We start from the raw sequence: 23,475 nt of genomic DNA, 5'->3' as shown, positions 1-23,475 counted from the left end.
TGAGCACGTTTTTAGAAAGCACATGGGGTAAGTTATCCAATAATGAGCCAGGAGTAGTACTATCATCAACTTATTACTTCTATTTCAAAGAAGACTCCAGTTCCATCACCGCTGTGTCTAAAGGAGGAGTAAACAAGCCAACCCATGATGTCAGAAGAGGAGGATACAATTAATCTCACAAGACCAGAGAAAAAAAACACTTTGATGGGCCTCATAATTTGTGGTTCTGAGGGCTGATATTAAACTGTATTGGACGGAAAACTGCAGTGTTTTTCATTACGATTATTTATAATCATATCACACTCAGAATTCAACACTTGCATGTTTCTCTTCTTGTGTTTTTGTTTTTTGCATAGTTCGCAAGGTACAAGTGACCTTGCTTTGACCCATGCACCCCTTTCAACATCGCCTTTTCATTGCTGTATCATCACCATCTGAATAAATTAACTCGCTTAGCACTTGACTCAAAGGTCAAAAAACTGTATACAAAATTCCTCTCTATTGTGGACTCACACTAACCCAGCACACAGGAGGGTACAGAGCTTATGAGGGGGCACAAATCGTAAGATCTTGGTATTTTATTTCTGGGTGTTATTGGGGCAGACATACACTACACTTTCTGTTTGTCTCCCAGGAAATGGTAACAGTTAGTGTTATTGGCCATGCAGTCCTAATTTGCTGCACAGTGTTCCTGACAAGAATTTATTAGTAATCTAATATTCTGATGCCAGTCATGTTGTTTTCGAGCTCTTGACAGACACAGTGGAACCTTTAAGTACCATAACAAGAATGGTGCGGACACTTTACAGAGGCCAGGCCAGCTTTGGAAAACAACCAAAGTGGGAAAAAAAGAAGAAAAGACAGAACCAAAAAACAACAGATTGGTTTATGAAAGATGTAAACAATTATGGTTCAACTTGAAGTCTTGCATATCTAGGGAATCAGAAAAATGCTCTTCCTCATGATTGTTTTTCTTTCTAAGTGTTGAATGTTGCTTATTTATAAAGAATGCAAATTAAAATAGTTTTTTCCTAATGTCAACAAACCAAGTTTGACTGGAGCGACTCAAAGTATAATGTTTCGCACAAAGTCAGTCTGAGTGTAAACAGATGCAGACTTAGATGCTAAGGCAAATCTAATGAGTACAGTGTAATGGTGTATTTCCTATGTTGCTGGTATTCCCATGAAGTGTGTTTACAGCTAATTTCTACTCATAGTAATACAGTGACGTAGCCTTATAACAATTGTCATGAATGTTGTTTTTCCTTTCCTGGGCTGAGTCTCTATTACAGTCACATACTTTGTAAAGTCATGCTGACTAACATGCATGTATATACTGTATATATAGCCTACTAGTCTCAGTTTTGGCAGCCAGTGACTTTACAGTTTGGACGTCACAGCACAAAAACCCCTGTTCCCTGCCCCTGATATTCTCATTCTGTCAAGATAAAGAAAGACAATAAAAAAGGCTGGTTTGAGTGAATACATGAAACATGAATACATGTGCTCTGTCTCCCTCTATGTGCCAGATATTGCATTACTCTGGAATTGCAAGTTAAATATAGACTGAGAGAAAGCTTGTAAGATAATTTGATGAGCGTGTTGCAAAGTGGATTAGAAGCCATGAAATCTTATATGAATGAGTTAACCTAAAACTGATGCTGCAGGTTCACAGTAGCTGTGTCTGTCAGGACTGATCGAGTGACACAACACCTACTGGTTGTAGCCAAATAGATGAAGAAGGGTTGCCTGATAATTGTCACTGGAACAAAATCACACAACACTGGCAGTTTGCAAAATTCCACAGGTGCTTAAACTTTAATAAATATTAAAAATTAAGTTCTTTTTCATATGTACAGATATCGTACAGAAAGATCCATAGGTGCTTTTGCAGTTGCTGCAAGTTAGAGATGTACCAATAATAAAACTTTTAGAAAAGAAAATATACTGGCCCTCAAAGCTTCTATGTGGATACAGTTAATACAAACAGGTTTATTATATTTTTTTGTATTCTTTTTTTTTCTGACAAAAAAAGCACCACTTGACTGTTAAAAAAACAAAAACACAAAAAATGCAATCAAAATATTTTTTCTGTCTTCAATGAGTTTGTATTTTTACAACTAGCTTCATGAGATATCAAAATATATCATCAAAATCCAAGAAGCACCAAGTGTTCAGCAATGTCCCTCACCAGACTTCTTCACTGTATCTTAACTTCCTGAGAGATGAAAGACCCCGTTTGCTTTGGAAAAGGCAACACGATCCAAGCAGTATAAACTTGACACAATGAAATCAAACCAAAAGGAAACTTTGACTTTCTGATAGTTTGGCATTACCACTATTGCTCTCAGGCCTCCAAAGGCTCCAATTGTCAGTGTGTGTGTGTGTTTATGTGTGTAGGGTATTCAGAGTGCTGGCCACTAAACAAGGAAACATTTTCATCATGTGCTACAGTAGCTGTTATCAGGTAGCTGAGAGGTATTCATATCTGTTTGGGGGAAATGAGCTGCAGTCATGGGCAGTAATATAATATTGGATGGAGATTTGGATTGTAGGTTGTAGATTTTGTTTCTCCATAAGTGCCAGTACGGATAATACCATTTTACAAACTACATTACATCTTATCTACATCATCCATTCGGTGAATCCTCAAACAAGACTGTGGGTGGTTTATAGGGATAAAAGCTTGGCTTTGTAAAGTGCTGGTCAAACTGGATGTACACTTTTCATCCCTTCTGTTTCTCATTATTGTGTTTACACAGGAAAGGCGATTTGCTTCAAATCTGCAACAGTCTGTACTCTAAAGGGCTTTTCTTTATTCAAAGCAACTGTTCAAACATTTGACCATGATATTCTCTCTCTGCTGCAGTCCTGATTGTCATGATAGTAATATGACAGAGATTTTCGTTTTTGTGGAGAGGCCTGATAGAAAGCATCATGGCAGTTCACAGAGGGGTTTAAACAATGCTTACAAAAGTCTGTAAAGAAAATGTTCATCTCTATAAGAGAAATGAGAAGGCTTGGTCTATCGTGCTCTGTGGCCTCTCTTCATCCTGAGGAGAAAGTTCCTCTTCTCCTCCAGAAGCTCCTGAATGCGTTTGTTCCTGGTTCTTTCTCGGAGGTTGACCCGGCGCTTTGGGATCAGATTGTTTTGAGAGATTTCGTTGTCTACGCCGATGATCCTGTTGTATGAGATGTCGATGGAGTTGTTCTCGCTATTCTCCTCTGCTCTCCCCTGAGGTCTTATAGTAGAACCCGTGGTGGTCGTGATGGCTGGTTTTTCTGTTGTCGGAGCGATGGTGGTGGGAGGTGAGGCGGTGATGGACTCCGAGGTAGTCGTGGGAACACTCACAGGGATGTACTCAGAAATGTCCAGCCAGGGCGTGGAGGCGAGATCTGTCATGTCCTCGCTGTTGATGGTCGGGATCACCATGGTTAGGCCATCGTCCAGCACCATGGTGTCACTGACCACACCCACATCGCCGTAGGACACGGTGATGTCATCACCACTGAGAATGGTCCCGCTGGTTACTGTGACATCACCGCTGCTCGTCATGGTGATATCACCATACGGAATAATTCCACTGGGCATCGTGACATCATCAAAATTGCTGGTACCAGCAGGTGTAACGAAATCATCTAAAGTACTGGGTGTTACAGCTCCATTGTCCATACTGTCATGGTGCCACAGTGGAGTTTCATCTGTAGCTGCTGTGTTGTTACTGATGAATGTAACATTGACTCTTGACCCAGGGAAAGGCGATGGATCATATAAACTAGTGCTAGAGGAAACAGTGGAGGAAAAGTAGTCTCTTGATGGTTCTGGGCTTGTGTAGGGAGAGGGAGCTGTGCTGTAATAAGATGACGTTTCAAGTGCTTTCTGTTTTGGATTTGTCTTTTTCGCTGTGCCCTTATTCTGATTAACCTTGGCTTGTGAGGCTGTGGCAATTTTGGGTCCTGTTTTTGGGTTCTTTTTATGGTTTGTCTTGGTTTGAGTTTGTTTTAACGTTTTTGTCTTTGGCTGTATGTTTGTTTTGGGACTGGCCTTTGGTGGAACCACCTTTTTGGGCGTTGGTTTGGGTTTTTTCTCAGGAGTAGGCTTCACTGGAGTAGTCTTTTTGGGAGTTGTTTTTACTGGAGTAGTCTTTTTGGGAGTTGTTTTTACTGGAGTAGTCTTTTTGGGAGTTGTTTTTACTGGGGTAGTCTTCTTGGGTGTACTCTTTGCTGGAGTAGTCTTCTTGGGTGTAGACTTTGCTGGAGTAGTCCTTTTGGGAGCTGTTTTTTCTGGTCTATCATTTTTGGGATTGCTGTTGACAGAAGTATTCTTTTTTGGAGTACCATTTGTTTTCTTTATGGGACTGATCTTTGGTGGAACATCTTTTCTTGTGGTGTTTTTCAGTGCAGTATTCTTTTTTGGATTGATCTTTGGTGGAATCACCTTCTTGGGGTTTTTCTTTGGAGGAATATTCTTTTTGGGCTTGGATTTCAGCAGGGTGTCTGTTTTTGTGTTACATTCTGTTGGATTTGTGACTGTTGGACTAATGACTGACGTAAGGTCTATTGTAGTTATCATACCAGATGTGGTTAGGCTATTTGTAGTGCTCTTTAACTGTGGATCTGTGCTCTCCTCTATGTCTGGGACAGGCAGAGGCAGGGGATGAGCAGTAATACTGAGAGAGGTAGTAATAACTGAGGTGGTTGCCATGGAAGAGGTGGTGGGGAGGGAAGGAGCACTAGTGGCAGATGATAGATGACTTGTGATGAAGTCTGTGTTGCTGAATGAGGATGGGGTGGAATGAGGGAGAGGAGTGGTGAAGGTAGGAGGATGAGTGATGGTCCAGGGACTGGTGGTAGAAGTTGAAATGGTGGTGATGACAGGTTTGGTGGGTTGGATGTTGGTGAAGCCAGAGCTGAGGGTGCCGGTGGGGGGAGGAGCTGTGACACGGGGTTGGATAGAGGTGATGGGGGTGGATCTGGAGGTGGAGCTGGAGTTGGGTGGAGGCTCTGCGATGGTGACATTGCTGCAGGACTTGCAGCACATGCGCTGAAAGTCCGGTAGAGAGCAGTATCGTTTCAGCATCTCCATACGACAGAACACGGAGCGGTCTCCATGACAACGCTGGCCTGTGAAGGAGAGAACAGAGAGCTGAGACCGGGCACAGCCAGTGGGAGAAACTATGTAGGGGTGAATGTGTGTGTGTGATTGCTGGGATATGTCTTTGAGTCTTAAAGAATGTGCATTAATAAGAGTATATTATGAAGTCTCTGTGTGCATGTTAGTTTATACAGAAAGCACATAAATGTGGGTGTGTGAGTGTGTTGGTTCCACACCGTGCAGAGTACAGTAGTAAAGCCACACCATTAGCAGAGGATGCAGGGAGGAAGAGGAGAAAAACCCAAACATCAAGAGCAGTCATGAGATTAGTCCAGAGCAACTGAAATGGAAAAAGAAGGGTCGCCAGTCTTGTGTTGTAAATATAACTGTCTTTCCCGTCTGAAACGCTTGATGTCTAATTTTGACTCATCTTTGTGTTGCCTCTCCTTCAGGTGCGCATCATTCTTCGGTTAAATTTTCAGGCTTTACCACTTGACTTGTACCCTTTTTGTACCATGCCAGTAAAAATAACTGTTCTCCTAGCAATATTTGACATTTTCTCTGACAAATAATCTAGCCAGTGAACATTCCTAGTGAGAGAAAGATCACACTTTTTAAAACATTTTTATTGATACAACTTTGCTGTTGAGAATGACAGGAACTGAAACAATGAGATGTACGCCCCCCCCTGCTCAATATATAGATATATTCTTTTCTTAAGAAAAATAATTCAACTGTATTGAAAGTTACAAGTTCACAGTCACTTTGGTAAAACACTTCATTACTTTGAAATCAACCAGTCAATCTGTTTATCGATTGAAAAAAAAAAAAAAAAAAAAACCCAAAAAAAAAAAAAACCCCCAAAAAAACATGAAGTACATAAATGATATTTGCTGTTTAAATAAAATACATAATTTCCATGATGATGTAAAAACTGGAATGGCACATTAAGTGTCATATGAAACATTTACAAAACATTAATAAAATTTCCCTGATAAATCAAAGTGCATATAGACGCAGTGCACGTAGTCCATCTGAATGTTTCTTCAACGTTAGCCAAACGTTAGCCAGCCCCACGCAGCAGGCCAGTGAAGCCACAAAACAGTTACCCATAGTATAGAATATTATAGAAGAAGATAACAGTCATGAACATTATTAAATACAGTCAACACCAATGTTATATACAGTATCGCACTGCTAGGTCTGGCTTGGTCTCATACAGTCCAACTCCAGCAGAAGGAAACCTTGGATAGCTCGCTACATAGTCACAACAGAAATATGTGATCACAATACAATGACAAGTCTGAAGTGTTTTTTTTTTTCTAGACGCCATATGTGTCGATACCCTAGGCCCTTTGTAAACCCTTCCCAGTAGTCGGACATTGGTCCAACATCACCTTGGTAGGTTTGATGGTTGGCGGGTGTGAGTTTGTTAAGTTGGTTTGAAGCTGCCTCTATTCCGAGTGAAACTTTGAATGAGTAAAGCCATCTCTTTCACAGATAAATGCCATTACATTCAATCCAAGATAAGGCATTGTTCATGTGGTTAATGTTCATCAAAATAAAATGAGATCATCGGACGCTCTCAAATCAAAAGTTTATGAGGTATTTCTGTATCTGATTGCGATGTGTAAAAGCCCGAATGATTAAGCACCCACACACACACACACACACACACACAAAGCACAATCACACACTTTCACTAACAAGAAGACTATTTCTCATTCACTCGCCCATTCATTTACTCGCTCATCTAAACTTACACCCAAGACCCACATGCATCCATCCACATATACACACACAGATGCACCAACTCTCTCTCTCACACACACACACACACACACACACACACACACACACACACTCACACACACACACACACACACACACACACACACACACACATACACTCACACTCACACACACTCTCTCACACACACACACACACACACACACACACACACACACACACACACATATACATATGTACACACAGACATACAGGTGATGGATGCAAATGCGCATGACAAAACGTGATCCTATCCTTAAAGAAAACAAGAAGCGACAGTAAACCACTGATCCATCTGAGAGAATGGAGAGGCAACTAACTGACCAAGTCCTGCATAATATAGGTCTGACCCCTTCCCCCCGAAACACTTTACCTTTATTAAATATTCATCTGTATTCATGTAAAATCAATAAAAAAATACACATAACAGTCAAGGATCTAAGCGATCAATAGCAGTCCAAAGGTTTTAGGCAAATAAGCTACAGCTTATTCATGGTAAAACATTATTAATATTATTGTTACTCATATAGATTTAGATTTATAGGTATATATAAATACAAATATATTTATAGATGTATTTGTTTAAAGTCTGCAAGCACAAATAAGCTGCATTTATTGAACTTTAGTATAACAGTCAAAGAGAGGATGGCTGATGGTGAGGTGAAATGGGAAGCAACCTCAAGCGGTCAGACTACCCTGTTTTTTTTTGTTTTGTTTTGTTTTTTTTTCTATTTGCCTTTACTTTAAGATTCTTCAATTTCCCTCCCCCCCAAAATCAGAAGGTTTGCTTATGTCACTTCCTGTTCCTGTGCTGAGTTCCTGTCAATCTGAGAATGGAACGTAGAATGAGACACCATTCTCATCCCCGAATGGAACCAGGATGTCAGATGAGCACTTTAGCAAAGATGTCCTCATTGTGACAAGATCACATTCACAATAAAGCTTTCATATTTTTTTAAAACTTTTTTTCTCTATATAGATATTTATATACCTTTTCTGTTTATTTTCACACCTGTTTCTCCTCACAATGACAGTGCGCTACAAAAAGGAAAAACCGTAGCTGCATCTCAGGAGTGGTAACCCATGACAACACGCAGCTAGCTCGCGCAAAACATGGCCGCCAAATGCAGAGACACACATGAACGGCTCTTTGACACGTCTCGGGAGGTGTCACTGAAAACCTGTTCGCCTTGCCACTTCGAATCCTTTTCACATCAAATTTTTTGTTGATCTTTTGAGTTTTCGACTGGCCAGCGGTTACAACACAATGCTCCACAAAGGAGAGAGAGAGATAGAGAGAGAGAGACAGAGCAAGAGAGAACCAACTAGCACACACAGGAGCCAGAGACCTCCCCCCAGTCAGAGCTGTCTCAGACACACAGAGAGAGAGACAACATCCCCCCCCCCAAAAGAGAAGCGAAAGCTTTGCCGCTCGCTCACGGGCGTGGGCACAGGCACGGGGCGTGAGGGAGGGGCGGGTCAGGGGGCCAGCCGGGGCCGGCCCTGCAGAGACAGGAGGACAGAGATGGGCAGGGCCCAGCAGAGGACAGACATGCAGCTGCGGCTGCCGCTGTGGAGGCCAGGCTGGGAACTAATGAGGGAGGTTTTACGTGAGGAGATCTTCGGGAAGTTGGGGTTGGGGCGAGACAGCCACTGGATCAGGATGTTGCCGTTCTTGTTGAGGAGGTCTGATGAGCCTTCTGCAGAGACAGGGGGGAGAGAGAGTGATGGAGTTTATAAGGTGAGAAGGGAACTCTTTTAGTGGTTTATGTATTTTTTGTTTGATCACCTATCCGTCTTCCCTTCTGTGCTGATGACAGGGTTTATTTGCTGTCTAGTTTAGTATTGAGCCTCATCCTTTTCCCCTTATATAGCTTCAAGGCTGGAAAAATCATCTTATTCCACACTGGTCCACTTATTCCACATTCATTATACACTCTGTTTCACTTTGTTCTAGCTCCTTATTCAAGATATTTGATTCAAACCCAAGACTGCCATTCTGTCAAATAATATTCCCCAAATTTCTGCCAGACATACTGTAATTCGTATCAGTGATGTTTAAAAGATTAAGAGTTCTGTGCAACTAAATAAATTTGAGTGTCTACTCTCACATAGTGCAGTTTGCCCTGGCAGGCTATGTATGGGTGGAGGTTCCTCAGCACTTACTGGGACATGGATCCAAGCGACAGACTCTGATGGTGTCGGGCTTACTGTCGAGACACAGGCCGATGGTGTTGTCCCTGGTGTGGCACAGAGCCTGCCTCTGCTGGGTCCCATTACCACATGTCACTGAGCACTGGAGATAAAGAACATACACACAGACCAACACATTTTAACAAATCACTTAGTAAAGATAAAAATGTTTTCAAAGCTGTACAAAGGCATGTAAAGCACATTAACTTTTCACTGTAAGCAGTAACAGTCAAGATCACATGATCTGTTTTTCAGAGGTTATTCAAACCTGCCACTAACACAGTCCTGAGGAAGTCTAGTGAAATTTAAAACACTGAACGTCTGACAAAAATGCAACCTGCTGGGCTTCAATACAAAAATATCACTACAAGTATTTCCTTTAGAAAACCTTATTGCTCTGAGATTATTTTCAACTTTTCATTTTCATTTTTGAAAGGAGGGACCCATGTCCAGCCCGCGCACCTGTGACCACGGTCCGACTCTCCACTGGGTGGGGCAGGGGTGTCTGTTGCAGGGTCTGCGGGCCTCGGGCCGGTCGTCGTTGCAGTGTTTATTGTGGATGGAGCGTGTGGTGTTGTCATCTGACGGCTGGACACAGCTGACTGAGCGTATTTGCATGCCCGTCTTTCCACATGGTTTGCTGCAGTTCTGCCACTCCCCTGTCACCCAGCTGGAGAACACCACGGGAGAGAGAGAAACAAGAGGGCACTGAAAATGTCAAAACGCTGAGGTACACAATGTCAGAGGAGGGAAAAAAGGGTCGACTAAATGCAGAAAAAGCCTAAAGTTGTCTCTATCACAGTGAAGTCAGATTCCCTGTGTTATAATTTTACAGTTGGTGGCATATAATACAATGCATACATGGGTGGAGGGCAGGGCTTCTGGTTGCAGTCTCTGGTGTCTCCTCTAGGTTTCATATTGGACTTGTTACAGAAGCTCTTGTGGACCATTTTACTGTCAACTTTTCTTCTGCAACCGTATCGTTGATACTGCTTCCCTACAGCAGGAGGGGATAGAAAATATATCACAAAACAAGACAGGCATGCAAAATTCACACAGGTGATGCAACAAGTATCCTTCCTTGCTCAACTGTACCTCCACCACAGGGTTTGGAGCAGTAGGACCATCTCTTTGGGGCCCACTCATAGGCACTGTCTTCTACCAGTATGTTGTTCTGAATGGCAGAGTCACTGTCCATGTTCATCATGTACTTATAAGACAAATTGACGTCCTCATCTCCATATAATTTCATCTACAAACGGAAAGATCATAGTAAATGAGTGAGAGACCCTAATGACAGACAGACAAAACACTGATGTTTCAAGTGTAATTTATATTATTTGATGTGCAGAAAATGTTTGTGTTTAGCCGGCCACTAGCATCACTTATTTACCATGATAAGAATTCCATGTCTGAGAGGGCCAGTGGTCTGAAGGGTCTCCTTGTCATTGTCGTTCTCATATTCCCACTCCACGCCCTTTTCTATGACGGACTGGGATTCTGGGTATTCGTTTTCCCCGTTCAAGAAAAACAGTCCTGATGCCACATTCTTGACAGCTGTAGATTTGTGAGGAATATGCATTAATTGCACTTAGATACCAGACAAATACAAGTGTATAGACATACACACGTGAAGGAAAAACTGTGTAGCGTGTCAAATACCTAAAGTATGTGAAGTTGCTTTGAGCTCTTGGATCAGTAGGTGTCTTGCTCCTCTGGGGATTTCAAGAACTTTGAGGAAACCTGAAATAAAACGAACATCTGGTTCATGACTCCAACATCATCACAAGCTCATTTTACAGTTTCCAGACCAAAAGCTTCAGCCAATCCAGAAAAGAGCTCTTACTCATTTCAAACAAGCATATCTGCACACTAGTTAAAACCCCTGCAGTCTTGACTATTTTCATGCAGAATAAATGTCTGATTCTGGACATTTAGCTGCTATAACGTAGATCTGTCCCGACGTCAAGAGTTAGATAATATTCTTACAAATGTTAGCTCACACATCGAGGTTTGACGTAACTTCTTGGCAAATGCTTGACCCTCATGGAAAAAATGTCAAGTCAAATCTCACTGAGGTTTACACAGTGTTGCAAATCTTCCTCTAGAGGGCGATGTTTAGTTAAACATAAGTAAATACAGAGTAAAAGTGGCTTATAAACAAAGGACACTGGCCAACTATTTACCCTGTACTTACCAGCATGATGGACATCTGCTACACTGATGGAGCCAAGTCAAGCCTGTCCTAGATATAGATGAGGGTTACTGTGACTGTTGGTGTGTGTTTACCTTGTTTCTTGGCTGTGCGTGTGATAGTGTCTTTGAAGGTTTTGCAGCTGGAGTTGTCACCTCCACACACTCCACACTTGTCCTCCTGCTTTGAGGAGCCTACCGCACCGTCACAGCCCACTTTCTGTTGATGAGGACACATAATGATTAACACATGTACATCTGGACACTTGCGGCTCTCTTGCTCTCATACACGCACTTAACGTCACTCACCTCGCACTCTCCGCGCACACACACACTGTGTAGGTCCTTGTATGAGCAGCGTGTGCCGTCCAGGACCATTCTCTGCATGAACACCACATCTCGTGACTCCTTGGATTGGCAATGAAGGTGGCAGCGTTTGTTAGCTGGGAAACAAACACAAACATAAAAGTGACCCAGTTATTCAAATGATCGTCAGAATGGCAAGTTTGCAGTATTTTCTGATGATTTCATCTTTACAACTGGTGGTCATTTTTCATGTTCTGAATGAGCTCTCCGTGAGTCAGCATGACGCTGTGTCTCATTGTCTGTCTGTGTGAGTCATACTACAACTACATGAGCCTCTAGAGACAAAACCTGGCAGTTCATCCCAGTGAGAATGAACACTCCTACTTCATCATGTTTATTACAGATGGACCTAATCCAAAGACCTTGTCTAATGGTGCTTTGACACTAATAAACAGGTGTCAGAAGTGCTACTGAAGAATTATAACATGTAGAGAAAACACATTTTTGTGTCAGGGCTCCAGGCAGAGGGCAGTGCAGATGTGATATATGTATCACAGTGTAGATAGATTTAAAATACAGTATATTTACAGAAATATAGGTTTCTATACACAAGTATACCCATGTCAGCCATTCAATCCAAGTGGCTATAAAACAACACTACACAGATAAACATATTCTATGTCATGAAAAAAAAAAAAAGGTACGGAAAACACTTTCTAAAATTACCTGCTGAATAAGAGTTTGGAGAAACAGAAAATACTTTGCTGAATTTTAAGACTGTGTAAAAAGTTTGTTTTGAGGTTTTCAGGATGTACGAGGTGTTTATTAAAAAGTCTGAGACCCCGCCATATTTTGCACATTGAGGAGTTCTGGGAGACACCTGAGTGTGTGCCAACTCTGAAAACAGCAGACAGTTTGGGGCTTTTATTAAATACGATAGACCAAAGGGTCGGTGGAATCCCTCTAACCAGTTGGTTGAACCGCCACACAAACAGGGCAGCCTTATGTTTGATGTGTCTTTGCTCAAGAGTATTTTACAGTATATCTGTTGACACGGGAATAGACCCAAATAGAGACAAAAAACCAACAGTATGTCAAACATCTCTAAACAAATACTACAATTTCACACTCGGAGCAGACACTCTTTTTCTCTCCTCACACTATCTGGAACTCAGAAGATGACAGACCATGAATGGAATTCAATTTCACCTACCTGTTCACTTTTTTCTCCCTCACACACACAGACACGCACATCTGTTCTCGCACACACACACGAAAAAGTAATTTGAGACCGAGAAAGCCTTGCTAAAAAATATGGCATTTAGAAACGATAAGAACAGAGAAAAACAATTTAGCGAGGCGCCTCTTAGCCAAGTGTTTGTACCGTGACCTCCGATTAGATATGGAGACAGCTCAGCACTTTTCTCCAGGGATGCCCTTTAGTTGGATGATAATTTAATACATATCAGGAAGGCAGTGACACCTCCACTTAAGAGACAGGGTAGGTCTGACAACCACACACACACACACACACACACGCACATACACATCCTCACACTTCTGCAATGTAAAAAGGTTTTTGGATATTAAGTGGAGAACTTTGGCATGTGATCCCATTGGGAATCGGATAGTTTATCAACTGATAGCATCTACATGGGTGGAGAAAAAGGTATAGGAAGGCAGGGTTTGTGAGGTTCAAATGACTTGGGTGGGGAAAGAAAAGACACTGAGTTCAAAGAAGATTGTTTTTAAAGAGATTTTTCAAAGACATGGTGTGTTTTTACGGGAGGGCGTAGACATACCTCAAAGCACACTCAGACTCAGCAGGACAGCCAGATGTCAATGACCATGACAGAACACAACCTATATATATGTATAAAACCCTCCAAACCCCAACCACATTCATGAATTATGTGTTTGCTTCCCCTTCTTGGCCTTCATTCATACAACTTCCTCAGTGTGTAGTCATTTAGGGTTTGCGATTCTCAGGTTGGTGGCTTTGTTCTGACAGCCTTTCCATCTGTGGGTGTATACTCACGGTCTGGGTGTTCATAAGGCAGCCAGTGCTTGTTGCTGTGGAGTTCAAAGCGAGGGTCCCAAGCGTGGCATTGCTCCTCTCGCGGGTCACTGTAGATATCCTCGCATTCATTGGTGTTGCACATCTGGAACTGATAGGTTGCCCCCACACAGGTGCGGCCCCCGTTGGCTGGTCTGAGGAGGTGGCAGGACAGGTGACTCATGAATATCTTTATCTGTCTATATATGTATTATGATTTACTTCAATGATTCACTGGCTTTTATTTGAAGGCCAAGGTGACTATCAAGTCACACACATGAACACAGAATGAAAGATTTCAACATCACTTTTTCACACACAGCTTCATACCTTGGATTGTCACAGTCGCGTGTGCGAAACTGTACTCCTCCACCACAGGTGCGGGAGCACTGGCCAAACTCACTCCATGAACCCCAGTTTCCATCTTGCTTTATGATGTCAGGGGTCAACCAGATGCAGTGACCTTTAAAGCAATGCTGCAACAGGCCGAGAACAAAAGACAGATGTGGTTTCATGAGGCGAACAAATGATTTTTCACAGATGTAATGTGTGTTAAAGTACAGTGGGGTATAAATACCTTCCCATTGCCACACATGGTGCCATCAATGGGCGGCCCTTTCTTGGTCTTGCAGAAGAAGGGATTGTCTGGGTGGCTACACCACAGCTGCTTACAAGGGTCAAATGTGCGATACTGCGGGGCACAAAGAGAGACTCCTTCTTACAATCAAAAGCCCAAACATACAGTACACACACACTGGGTAACAGACTGACCCTCAGTAATACAAATCAACCATCATGAGACAGCTGGAATGAGACTTAACACTGAGAATAGGAAATAAAAGAGAGATGAGAAGAGATATCACAACAACAATAACCACAACAGTGTTATACCCAACAACAACAACACCGACCCTGTACTGTGTCACTGCACTGTACACTACGCTCCACTGAGAAACACACAGCCATTCATGCAAACTAAACCAAAGGATGAACGAGAGAGACAAGACTCTCAGAATGAGACAGCTGTGGTTTAATTAGGTCACTAGGGAGGTCAGAGGGCAGAGGGCAAAAGGTCAGAAGGCCAAAAGGTGAGGTCTTAGTGACCTCTATGACGCCCCTAGACACAAATCAAGGACCAAATTCTCCTCCTTGTCTGATATGAACCATTGATGAGGATTCCACCAAAGTAACCTGCAGTCCAGTGTCTGAGGAGCCGTGCCCTCCTCCCTCCTTTTCACAGATTTCCCTACCAACCATGACCCCAGGGGACCTTTGCAGGTCAGAGAGCGAGTCACAATCAATGGCTAGACTGTGGTAGGTAATCACCAATGACATCAGACTGGAGGATCCTAAAAGCTGAAGTGAAACATGGAAAAACAGCCTCTGTTCTGGCTCAGCCCTTTCCCCTTGGATGGGAAAGACATCTTCCCAACATTTTCCACTAGTTTATGGTCACGAGTGTGCCAATATAATGAGACTCTTCCTGCCAGCACTGCACTGATTGAACACAGATTTGCAGGAAAAGAGTTGGGGTATGGTACAGTTCAACAGTAGAGTCACAGTGTTTTTAGGGATTTTAAAGTCACTTTTTCTTGAAATGTGAGCGTTTTAGAATCCTGCAGGCTAACGTCCAAAACATGACGATGGGTAGAACAGAGAAACAAAGTACAGTAAAAAAGAAAAGTAAGGAGCAACATTACAAACAATTACAACTTCAGAGGACAAATAGAAAAAGAAAATCTGAGAAAACAAATGACGGGCCACATGTCTTCCGGGAGGTGGGGTTACCTTACCTGCGTTCCTGCCTGGCCCGCCTTTTGTAGCTGAGGGGAATGGGTTTGACAAGAGAATAGAGGGTAATCTAGCAATGTGTGCAAAGCCCCTAAACAAGCCCTTTTTTTCAATCAAGCAACAGCTTCTCAACAGTGTGCCACAGTGGCTTCACAGTCATAGAGCGGGTGAGGGTGACAGGGGGAAGGTAAGATACCTGGCAAGATGCTGCTGCCGGGTGAAGCTCGTCTACTGTGTGACGTTTTGTGTTTACAAAAATACTCTATGTGACGGGTTCATGTAAAGGCACTGTGGTATCAAGGTAAGTGTAAAGTTAAAATAAAGATTATTTATTATAATTAACATTAACAAAAGAAAAAAAGAAATAGCTAAACTATCAAAACCAATTACCCAGCTTGAACTGACTGTGTTCAAAGTGGGTCTACCCCCACTCTGAAAGACTGCATCATCTCAGGAGATAAAATGATGCTAAGCTTGAAAAAGCTGGTGGTAACTTGCCTTCAGTATGTCCCTCACAATGTTAGTGCAGGTAGTAAGTGTTAGTACAACCTAGCTATGTTAGTAGGTTAGTCTGTCAAACTATGGGGATCTCTTACCGCGGTGCACATCGTGTAGCCCACACCGAAGTCAAAGCGACACTGTTCATTCATGGAGTAGTGCAAACCGGGGAGCTGAGGCAGAGACGGCCAGTTGTGGTCAAAGGGGTCGTCACGGAGACAGTCATAGGAACTGCAAGAGCAGACGAAAAAAAATGGGATGAGATTTTACTCACTTCCTTTATTTTCTTCCATTTACTCAATTCATTGTTCATAAAATAAAGTATTTCCTCCATTAATCATAAAGTCCATAAAATATCATAAAATAGTGGCAAATGGCCTTCAGTCTTAGAAATGGTTGTCTAACCAAAAGCACAATCTGACAGATATTTGATTTATTATTATATAAGGCTAAGAAAACCAGCCAATATTCAGGTCTGAGAAGCTGAAACCAGTGAGTGTTTTGGCACATTTGCCTAAAAATGACTTTCGATTAGCCCTTATTTATTGAAGTGTTTTCCATGAACCATTAACATATTTTACAAACAACCATTATACCATTTTGACAGTAAGGCTTTCTTTCTTTGTAATATTATAACTTTCAGGTTAATGACATCTAATCTAAAAAAAACACAGATTATTGGCTGAAAATATCAACTACAAGCAAATTCAGTCTAAAATACTGATGCAAGTGTCGACCTTTAAAAGCCCATTTACTGTCATCAAATCCTAGTATGAGTGTGAGTGTGTGAGTGTGTGTGTGTGTGTGTGTGTGTTTGTGTCTCACTGAAGGTAGCGTCCCAGCTCTTGCATGCTACACCTGGACCAGTGAAAGCGGTGGAAGGCAGCTTGCACCAGCGGAGCCATGATGCTGCCCATGTGCACCTCATCTCCACAGCGGTTCCCCTGGCCGTCGTGCTCCATCCCCAGCCTGCACAGGGAGAGAGAGGTCAAGAGGACAAGAAGAGCAAGGAGCAAAGGACGGAGGCAGTGGCAGCCCTCTCATCAGACATTGGATGATGAGACCAATGGACCAAAACTGTGAAAAATCAATACAGTCCTGTAAGTGGCTGCTTTGTTGTCTTTTCCTGTACTATGTAAGCAATCTTGAAGACATCATTATGGCAGCGCACTTACACGTGTCCGGTCTCGTGTGCCACCACAAAGGCAGAGGAGAAACCGTCCTCGTGGTTCAAAGTGCAGCTCCTCACCGGATGGCACATGCCTGTCACTGGGGCGTAACCTAGGCAACGGGGAGGAGAGACAAACTCTTTAAAATCTGTGGACTTTTTTGTTATATTGTGCTGAAACCTTCAGGGAGAGCAAAAACCTTTGCAATGTTCGGTGTTAAACACTGTGTCATCGGAAGGGAGCAGAGAGAGGAGAAATCTTATTTATTTGCCCCCTTTTCAAAATGATTGAGTAACAAAGACATAAATGGTTTCAATCAGTGACATAAATCTTATGTTCATATTGTCTGATTACTCAATCTGTATATCTTGTATTTTTAAGCTGAATAATACTTCATTTACAGTTTTCTACTTTAAAACATTTCCCACATAATTCCTAAATCTTACTGTAATGAGTGCGCGCATATGTCACTCATGTCATCAAAAGACCCCAATGATCAGAAAGATGAAACCAATGTAACTTATTGTACAACTCACCCTTCACCTGAGACTTCATCTAAATATACTGTATATGTCTACCACATACGGACACACAGGAGTTAGTCGCGTACACATAGGGACAAATGTGTGTGAGAGTTTGTGTGTCTAATCCTAACCCTAAACCGTTGCCCTCCGCCCCCACATATGCCAATCTCCAACTCCCTGTGTGCTTGTCTGTCCCGTACTGCCTTTAATTGTGGAGCTGTGGCTGGCCCTGCTCTGTCTATTGATTTTCTGCTGCTGAAGGCTGAGCCCAAGGGCAGCTGAAGGGCTTCTGGATAGCTAGGCCACTGCCTTTAGAGGCCTCTCCCCTGGGCCTGCCTGTTAGTCTGCACTCTGCTGCACAGAAAACCACCAACCACCAAACCCACAGTGTGCTATGCAGCCGTACAAAGCAAAGGAAGGAAGAGGGGAGTTTTCTATGAGCACTTATGAGCTTTAGGTCCTCAAGAGGTTTGGCATGCAGCATGGATGTATGTACTATATGTTAAACAGCAGGGGTTATGGAGGCTTTAAATTGTGTACATGTCTTTATTACCCTGCATGCCCGTGGGGCCAAATTCCTGTCGTGTGAGGAAGATGGCGTGGTCATGATACTCAGCGTCCCCTGTGTCCTGCTTCTGCTGCAGGAAGGCCCAGCGACACACATTCTCCAGACTCTGGGATGGGTTCCCCAGTTCAATCAGACTCATGGACTGGAAAGAAGGACACACATGCACACAGAAGGAAAAAGAGAAGAGGGTGTAAAGATTATACAAAAACAGGGAACTCTACCCGCTTCTTGTTTCAGTTCTGGTACAACAACCTTTTATTCAACCCTGTAGAGGGCAGTGTCACAATGTTATATATTGTCAGCACATCTTGAATTGCTGAGGTGTACAACACAGTCTCACACACACACACACACACACACACACACACACACACACACACACACACACACACACACACACACACACACACACACACACACACACACACACACGCGCACACACACACACACACACAAAATAATGCTTGGGATCCTGTAATCTTGATGATTTCAATAATGAACATGAAACTGAACACAGAGCTGCCTATTAATGAGCTATGCACTAATAGTCAAAAACATGTCCAATTACAGAATATTTACTTATGATTAAATGCATAATACTGACTCCCACACACACAAACACCCAGATGCCAGCAATTCCTCCCATTCACCTTCACCTCTCATGCTCTTCCTCATTAGGATCTTCGCTCCCCTCCCCTCGTCACATTCTGCTGTACAAGTCTTTCCATCGCTCTCTCTTCATACTGCTTCCTTTTTGCCTCGCTTTCTACATTTCCTCACTGTTTTCACACATGCACAATGCACAGCTGAATCAAACAGCAAGGAGTGTGTGTAGTGTGAGTGAGCTGCGGTGAAGACATATGGCCTGCCTCTGCACACATGATGGATCGTGAAGTCTGCATTCTGCACAAATGCCCCTTAGACAGAGTGCACTGCACACGTGTGTGCACTCTTTCATGTTCATCAGGTGCTTGAGTGTGTGTTTCACTGTGTTTTTATGATCTTTAAAATGTGTTTGTGACGTTGTGTATTGTGGGTACATGTTGTGTTGGCGTGTATGTGTGTGTGTGTGTGTGTGTGTGTGAAGTGTGGGTGTGTGGGTGCGCCCGCATTCAGGGTCACATAGCCAATCTGCAGGCTGTCTGGGTGCAGCTCTGTTGCCACGGTAATTGGGGATGATGGACAGCCGGAGCTTTGGCTGAAGCTGCATAGGGGCTGGCCCAGAATGACCAATGTAGGAGTGTGTGTGTGAGTGTGTGTTCCCAGGCTCCAATGGGACTGTAGAGAGGAGGGGAAGAGATAAGGCTACAGCAGGATAAGTGTATCACAGAGCACCTATCCAGCAGTAAAACCATTTGTATCATCCTGTGGGGTAATCCCTGTCCTCCTCCATTCCTGCCATCTCTAGCTTTATCTCTTTCTCCCTCTCTCCCACTCTTCCTCTCTTCAGCACAGACAGGCAGATAGAGTTACAGTCAAGAAGAAAAGGATGCAACCCCCATCATCTGGTCTCTGTTTATGAATGAGGGAGGGCTATCATTGATTGTTTATCTTTGCCTGGACTTCCCATGATTCTTTGCTGCAGCCTACTGGGAGGAAGGCTGATTGCATAACGGGCAGAGTTTCTGTGTGCTTTGGTGCTGAACTGTGAAGGCGTGCGACTTGAAAACACTCCCCTGAGACGCTGCATGCTTTTAGTTCCTCTTTTGCTCAGTCCACTGGAATAACAGGCTCCCGGCATCAATGCGTGCTGATGAGTGTGCGTGTGTGTCTGTGTGTTTGTTTATGAGTGTGTGTATGACTTGGCTGTGCTTACTGTAGGTACTTAAAGTGACTGTTGCCAAATCCTGGTATCAAAGATGGTGCTGACAGAGAGACAAGGCACGCACTTTCCAGGAACTGCAGCGCAATCGAATGTTCACTAGAACCCGTGTCTGGTGAGGTCTTACCTTGCCGTAGCCCAGCATGATAATCCGCACCAGCACCACATTGATCTTTGCTCCCAAAGACTGGTCATGGTAGATCTCATTCACCTGGAGTCACATAGAAAGAAACACAAGAGGGAACACAAACATCAGTAGCAGTAATAAAAAAAAAAATCTAAAAGATCTAAATGGATTGTAAATTGTAACTAATGGCTCTGTAGTTCGTTCCCATATAATAGTTTGATTAGAGTGATTTTCCCAATTAGAAAACATGAGGGTGAAGAGAGCGCAAGGAACTCAGTTTCCCATGAGCACAGATGGAGATGAGATGAAGGAAGGAAAATGCAAAGGAAGGAAAGAGCCTAGTGTAAGGAAACAAAGTAAGACGGTAAAAACACACACACACTCAAAGCGAGAGAGAGAGAGGGGGAGACAGAGAGAGAGAGAGAGAGAGAGAGAGAGAGAGAGAGAGAGAGAGGTAAATTGGCGCGGGAGTTGAGGCCTGCTGTCCTCAGTGGCTGTGTGTGGTGCCTAATGAGGCAAAGGGATGTAAAAACAGACAGCCATAATGAGATGGCTGATGGACATGCTGTGGAGAAGGAGACACATACTGTACACACACACACGTACAGAGATGAGGAGCAACATTGCAGACACATCCAGTGAGAGAGAGGTATGAGAGAGAATTGAGGAATGCTATGAATAGAGACAGAGAGGCAGAGGGGAAGAGACAAGAAGCAGAGAGGAGAGAGGGAGCAGAGAGGCAAAGTGCGAAAAGAGTAAGAGCTTGGAAGGCAGTGGAAACGATGCATTCTTAGGAAACAAATTTTGCATGGAACTGCGGAGAAGGGTCTGGAGTAACTTAATGCTCTTTTCCATACGTGGTGTAGTTGGAAATTCCAGCTAACAACTGAGTGATCCTTCAAGTCAGAATTATAATTTGTTAACCACAAACCGTCTGGAATAAATGTGTTTGATTACATCAACATATAAACATGCCTGTAATGTAAAGCCTTAACAGCTTCACATCATGTTCAGAAACCGCAAAATAAAGTCATGTTTGATTTGCAGTACTGCATGACCTTTGTGTTATTAGGACCATCTGTCCGGTAAATGATGAGATTTACTAATTAACCCTCTGAAATGTTAAGCGCACTGGTGCCAGCATTCTAAGCTAACTTTCTGATGTAGCCAAATATCACTAAAGTAACATTAGCAGTGCTGAAGCGGCATTTTACGTAAGTAAAGTCACATCTTGTGGGAATCCATGGTTTTCCAAACTGGAACAGTAGAACTAATGGAGAATGTAACTGTCTGTGACATTAACTGGGATTATTTGACCTTCAGCTGTGAATGGAACAGAGTATTATATGAGGGAAAGGAGAGAGAAATACTTGTGTTGTGATAATAAGGCATCGTAAGCCGACACAACTTCTGTACATTAAGTAGCATTAAGAGTTTGGTATTGCACCACAATAAAGTTGGCGAACTTGCAGGAGATGGATTAAAAAATAAATGATCAAAATTGATGCAGCAAATGCTGAGGTCAACATCCAAAAGCACTGGATTCTACACTTTTTAATGCGTCTTCTGTTAAATCCTCCTACCTGCTTAATGTCAGGCTTTCTGTTAAAAATGTGTAGTCTCTAAGCCAAAACCAGGATTTCTTTTCTAAGCTTTGACAAAACTCCTGAAGAACTTACAAAAAGTCCTGCATGACAGTTAATTGTAATTGTACAATTCCTATAGGACTACTTCATATTGCTGATGAACTCTTTTATATATTTCTTAGTGAGTCTTACTACTTTCACCAGTAGAAGATGTATTCAGGCAGGAGGAAAGTAAATTGAAAGTAAAATACTAAATTAAATGTCCTGCATTTAAAATATCACTTAAGTAAAACCACGGAGGTATTATGCAGAAAAATGTTGTCTTCTTCTACCTCTGTCACATTTTACAGTTGCAGTTTGTCTCATACTGTTGTGCTGTTTAATCTATAACAATGCATAATATTTTATGTTTTGGATGTAATATCCTAATCTGCAAAGTAACTAAGATGAATGTAGTAAAAAGGAATACTTTCCTCTGAAATGTTCAATGAAGTAGCATAAAATGGAAATACTGATGTAAAGTACAAATGGCTCAAAACTGAAATGTAGTTTTTTTTACATTCTGGGGCAACAGCATGTCCGACATGAACACAAGAGACTGGACAAAATGGTAAAAAAGGCTGGGTCTGTGCTTGGCAGGAGTCTGGACTCAGGACTGTTGTGGAGAGACGTATGCAATGTGAGATGGAGGCCATCTTGGACAATACCAATCATCCTCTCCACAACATTCTGGCAGGACAGAGAAGCATCTACAGGTGCAGCAAACGTCTCATCTCACTGCGCTGCAGGACAGAGAGGTTCAAGAGATCCTTTGTTCCCACTGCCATCAGGCTGTACATCATCCAGCCAAAGGAAGTGGACTAATTAGTGCCATGGGTGCTCAGCTCCGAGGCATCTTTCAATATTCATCATGCTTATTATTATTCTTTGTCCCGCAGCTTTGAGAAAACCCCGGTAATATATACATCAAAACGTGCGTCTTGATCCCGAAAGAGGTGCTATGACTTTTGGTGTTAAAATTCCAATTTTTCTCAGTTATTCCCAAAATACTGTGAATAAATAATGCATTAGGAATGCATTGGAAATTTCTTTAAAAACCCATAAAATTTCACCTTTTTTCTACAAAATTTCACCTTTTTTCTGAGTCACCCAGCTCTCTCATACCTGCACGTAGAAATGTGATTCAAACTATAAAACGGAGGAAAACTTCTGCTCTCTCCAAAACACAACCACTGTTTTTACATAACATGTAAACTTTTCAAACTATGAGCACTCAAAGGAGGAGTGGAAATCACTTTTTCTTCAAAGTTAGAGTGACAGCGTCAGTTGGCTAGAGTGCGTGAAGCAGTTAAAAAATAACCATTATTTTTATTTTTGACTCGAGCTCACGGCCAAACCGTAAAAAGGACACAAATAATTCTTTCTCAAAATGTAGACATAGTTGTTGTGATTCATAAAATGTAACTTTGACAGGCAGGGTCTGCACAAAATTTAAACGGGGGTGCCGAGTCGAGCAGCAATACCTGTCTCACTCTCATTGACACCTAATGTAATCGTCTTTTTTTTCAAAAGAATCTCACTCTGTCTTCGCACTGAGCTTACTCACTCATTTTAAGGAATATCTGAATAAAATAGAGACTGTAAGAAACTTCTGGCTTCAGTGTCTCTCACGGTGTTTTTGGTTTTTGAAAAGAAGTAACAGTTTTCTCATAATTTGCAATTGTTTGAAGCCATGTAGAAGCCAAATTCTGGGCAGAT

General features: G+C 42.5%; 1 protein-coding gene across 2 annotated transcripts in view; it reads right to left on the bottom strand.

Annotated features, from left to right (window-relative positions):
• Positions 1-1,796: 1,796 nt before the first annotated feature.
• Positions 1,797-23,475, bottom strand: part of LOC130173673 (A disintegrin and metalloproteinase with thrombospondin motifs 2-like) — a 108,442-nt gene continuing 86,763 nt past the window's right edge. The window contains exons 5-23 of one of the 2 annotated variants that reach the window (XM_056383118.1): positions 20,132-20,215; positions 18,168-18,324; positions 17,097-17,202; positions 16,747-16,890; positions 16,020-16,152; positions 15,426-15,455; positions 14,210-14,323; positions 13,963-14,108; positions 13,615-13,787; positions 11,580-11,713; positions 11,367-11,490; positions 10,740-10,820; positions 10,471-10,634; positions 10,173-10,329; positions 9,939-10,074; positions 9,540-9,747; positions 9,051-9,180; positions 8,495-8,584; positions 1,797-5,124 (exon numbers count right to left, since the gene is read on the bottom strand). In XM_056383118.1, coding sequence (XP_056239093.1) covers positions 3,026-5,124; positions 8,495-8,584; positions 9,051-9,180; positions 9,540-9,747; positions 9,939-10,074; positions 10,173-10,329; positions 10,471-10,634; positions 10,740-10,820; positions 11,367-11,490; positions 11,580-11,713; positions 13,615-13,787; positions 13,963-14,108; positions 14,210-14,323; positions 15,426-15,455; positions 16,020-16,152; positions 16,747-16,890; positions 17,097-17,202; positions 18,168-18,324; positions 20,132-20,215 — 4,410 coding nt within the window. In that variant the 3' untranslated portion in view covers positions 1,797-3,025. The remainder of the gene's footprint in view (positions 5,125-8,494; positions 8,585-9,050; positions 9,181-9,539; positions 9,748-9,938; positions 10,075-10,172; positions 10,330-10,470; positions 10,635-10,739; positions 10,821-11,366; positions 11,491-11,579; positions 11,714-13,614; positions 13,788-13,962; positions 14,109-14,209; positions 14,324-15,425; positions 15,456-16,019; positions 16,153-16,746; positions 16,891-17,096; positions 17,203-18,167; positions 18,325-20,131; positions 20,216-23,475) is intronic. The other variant, XM_056383119.1, reaches the window with a different exon arrangement.

The sequence above is a fragment of the Seriola aureovittata genome, chromosome 8 (genome assembly GCF_021018895.1).
Source record: "Seriola aureovittata isolate HTS-2021-v1 ecotype China chromosome 8, ASM2101889v1, whole genome shotgun sequence".
NCBI lineage: Eukaryota > Metazoa > Chordata > Actinopteri > Carangiformes > Carangidae > Seriola > Seriola aureovittata.
The sequence above is the reverse complement of the archived record's forward strand: the minus strand, read 5'-3'. Positions and strand labels throughout refer to the sequence as shown.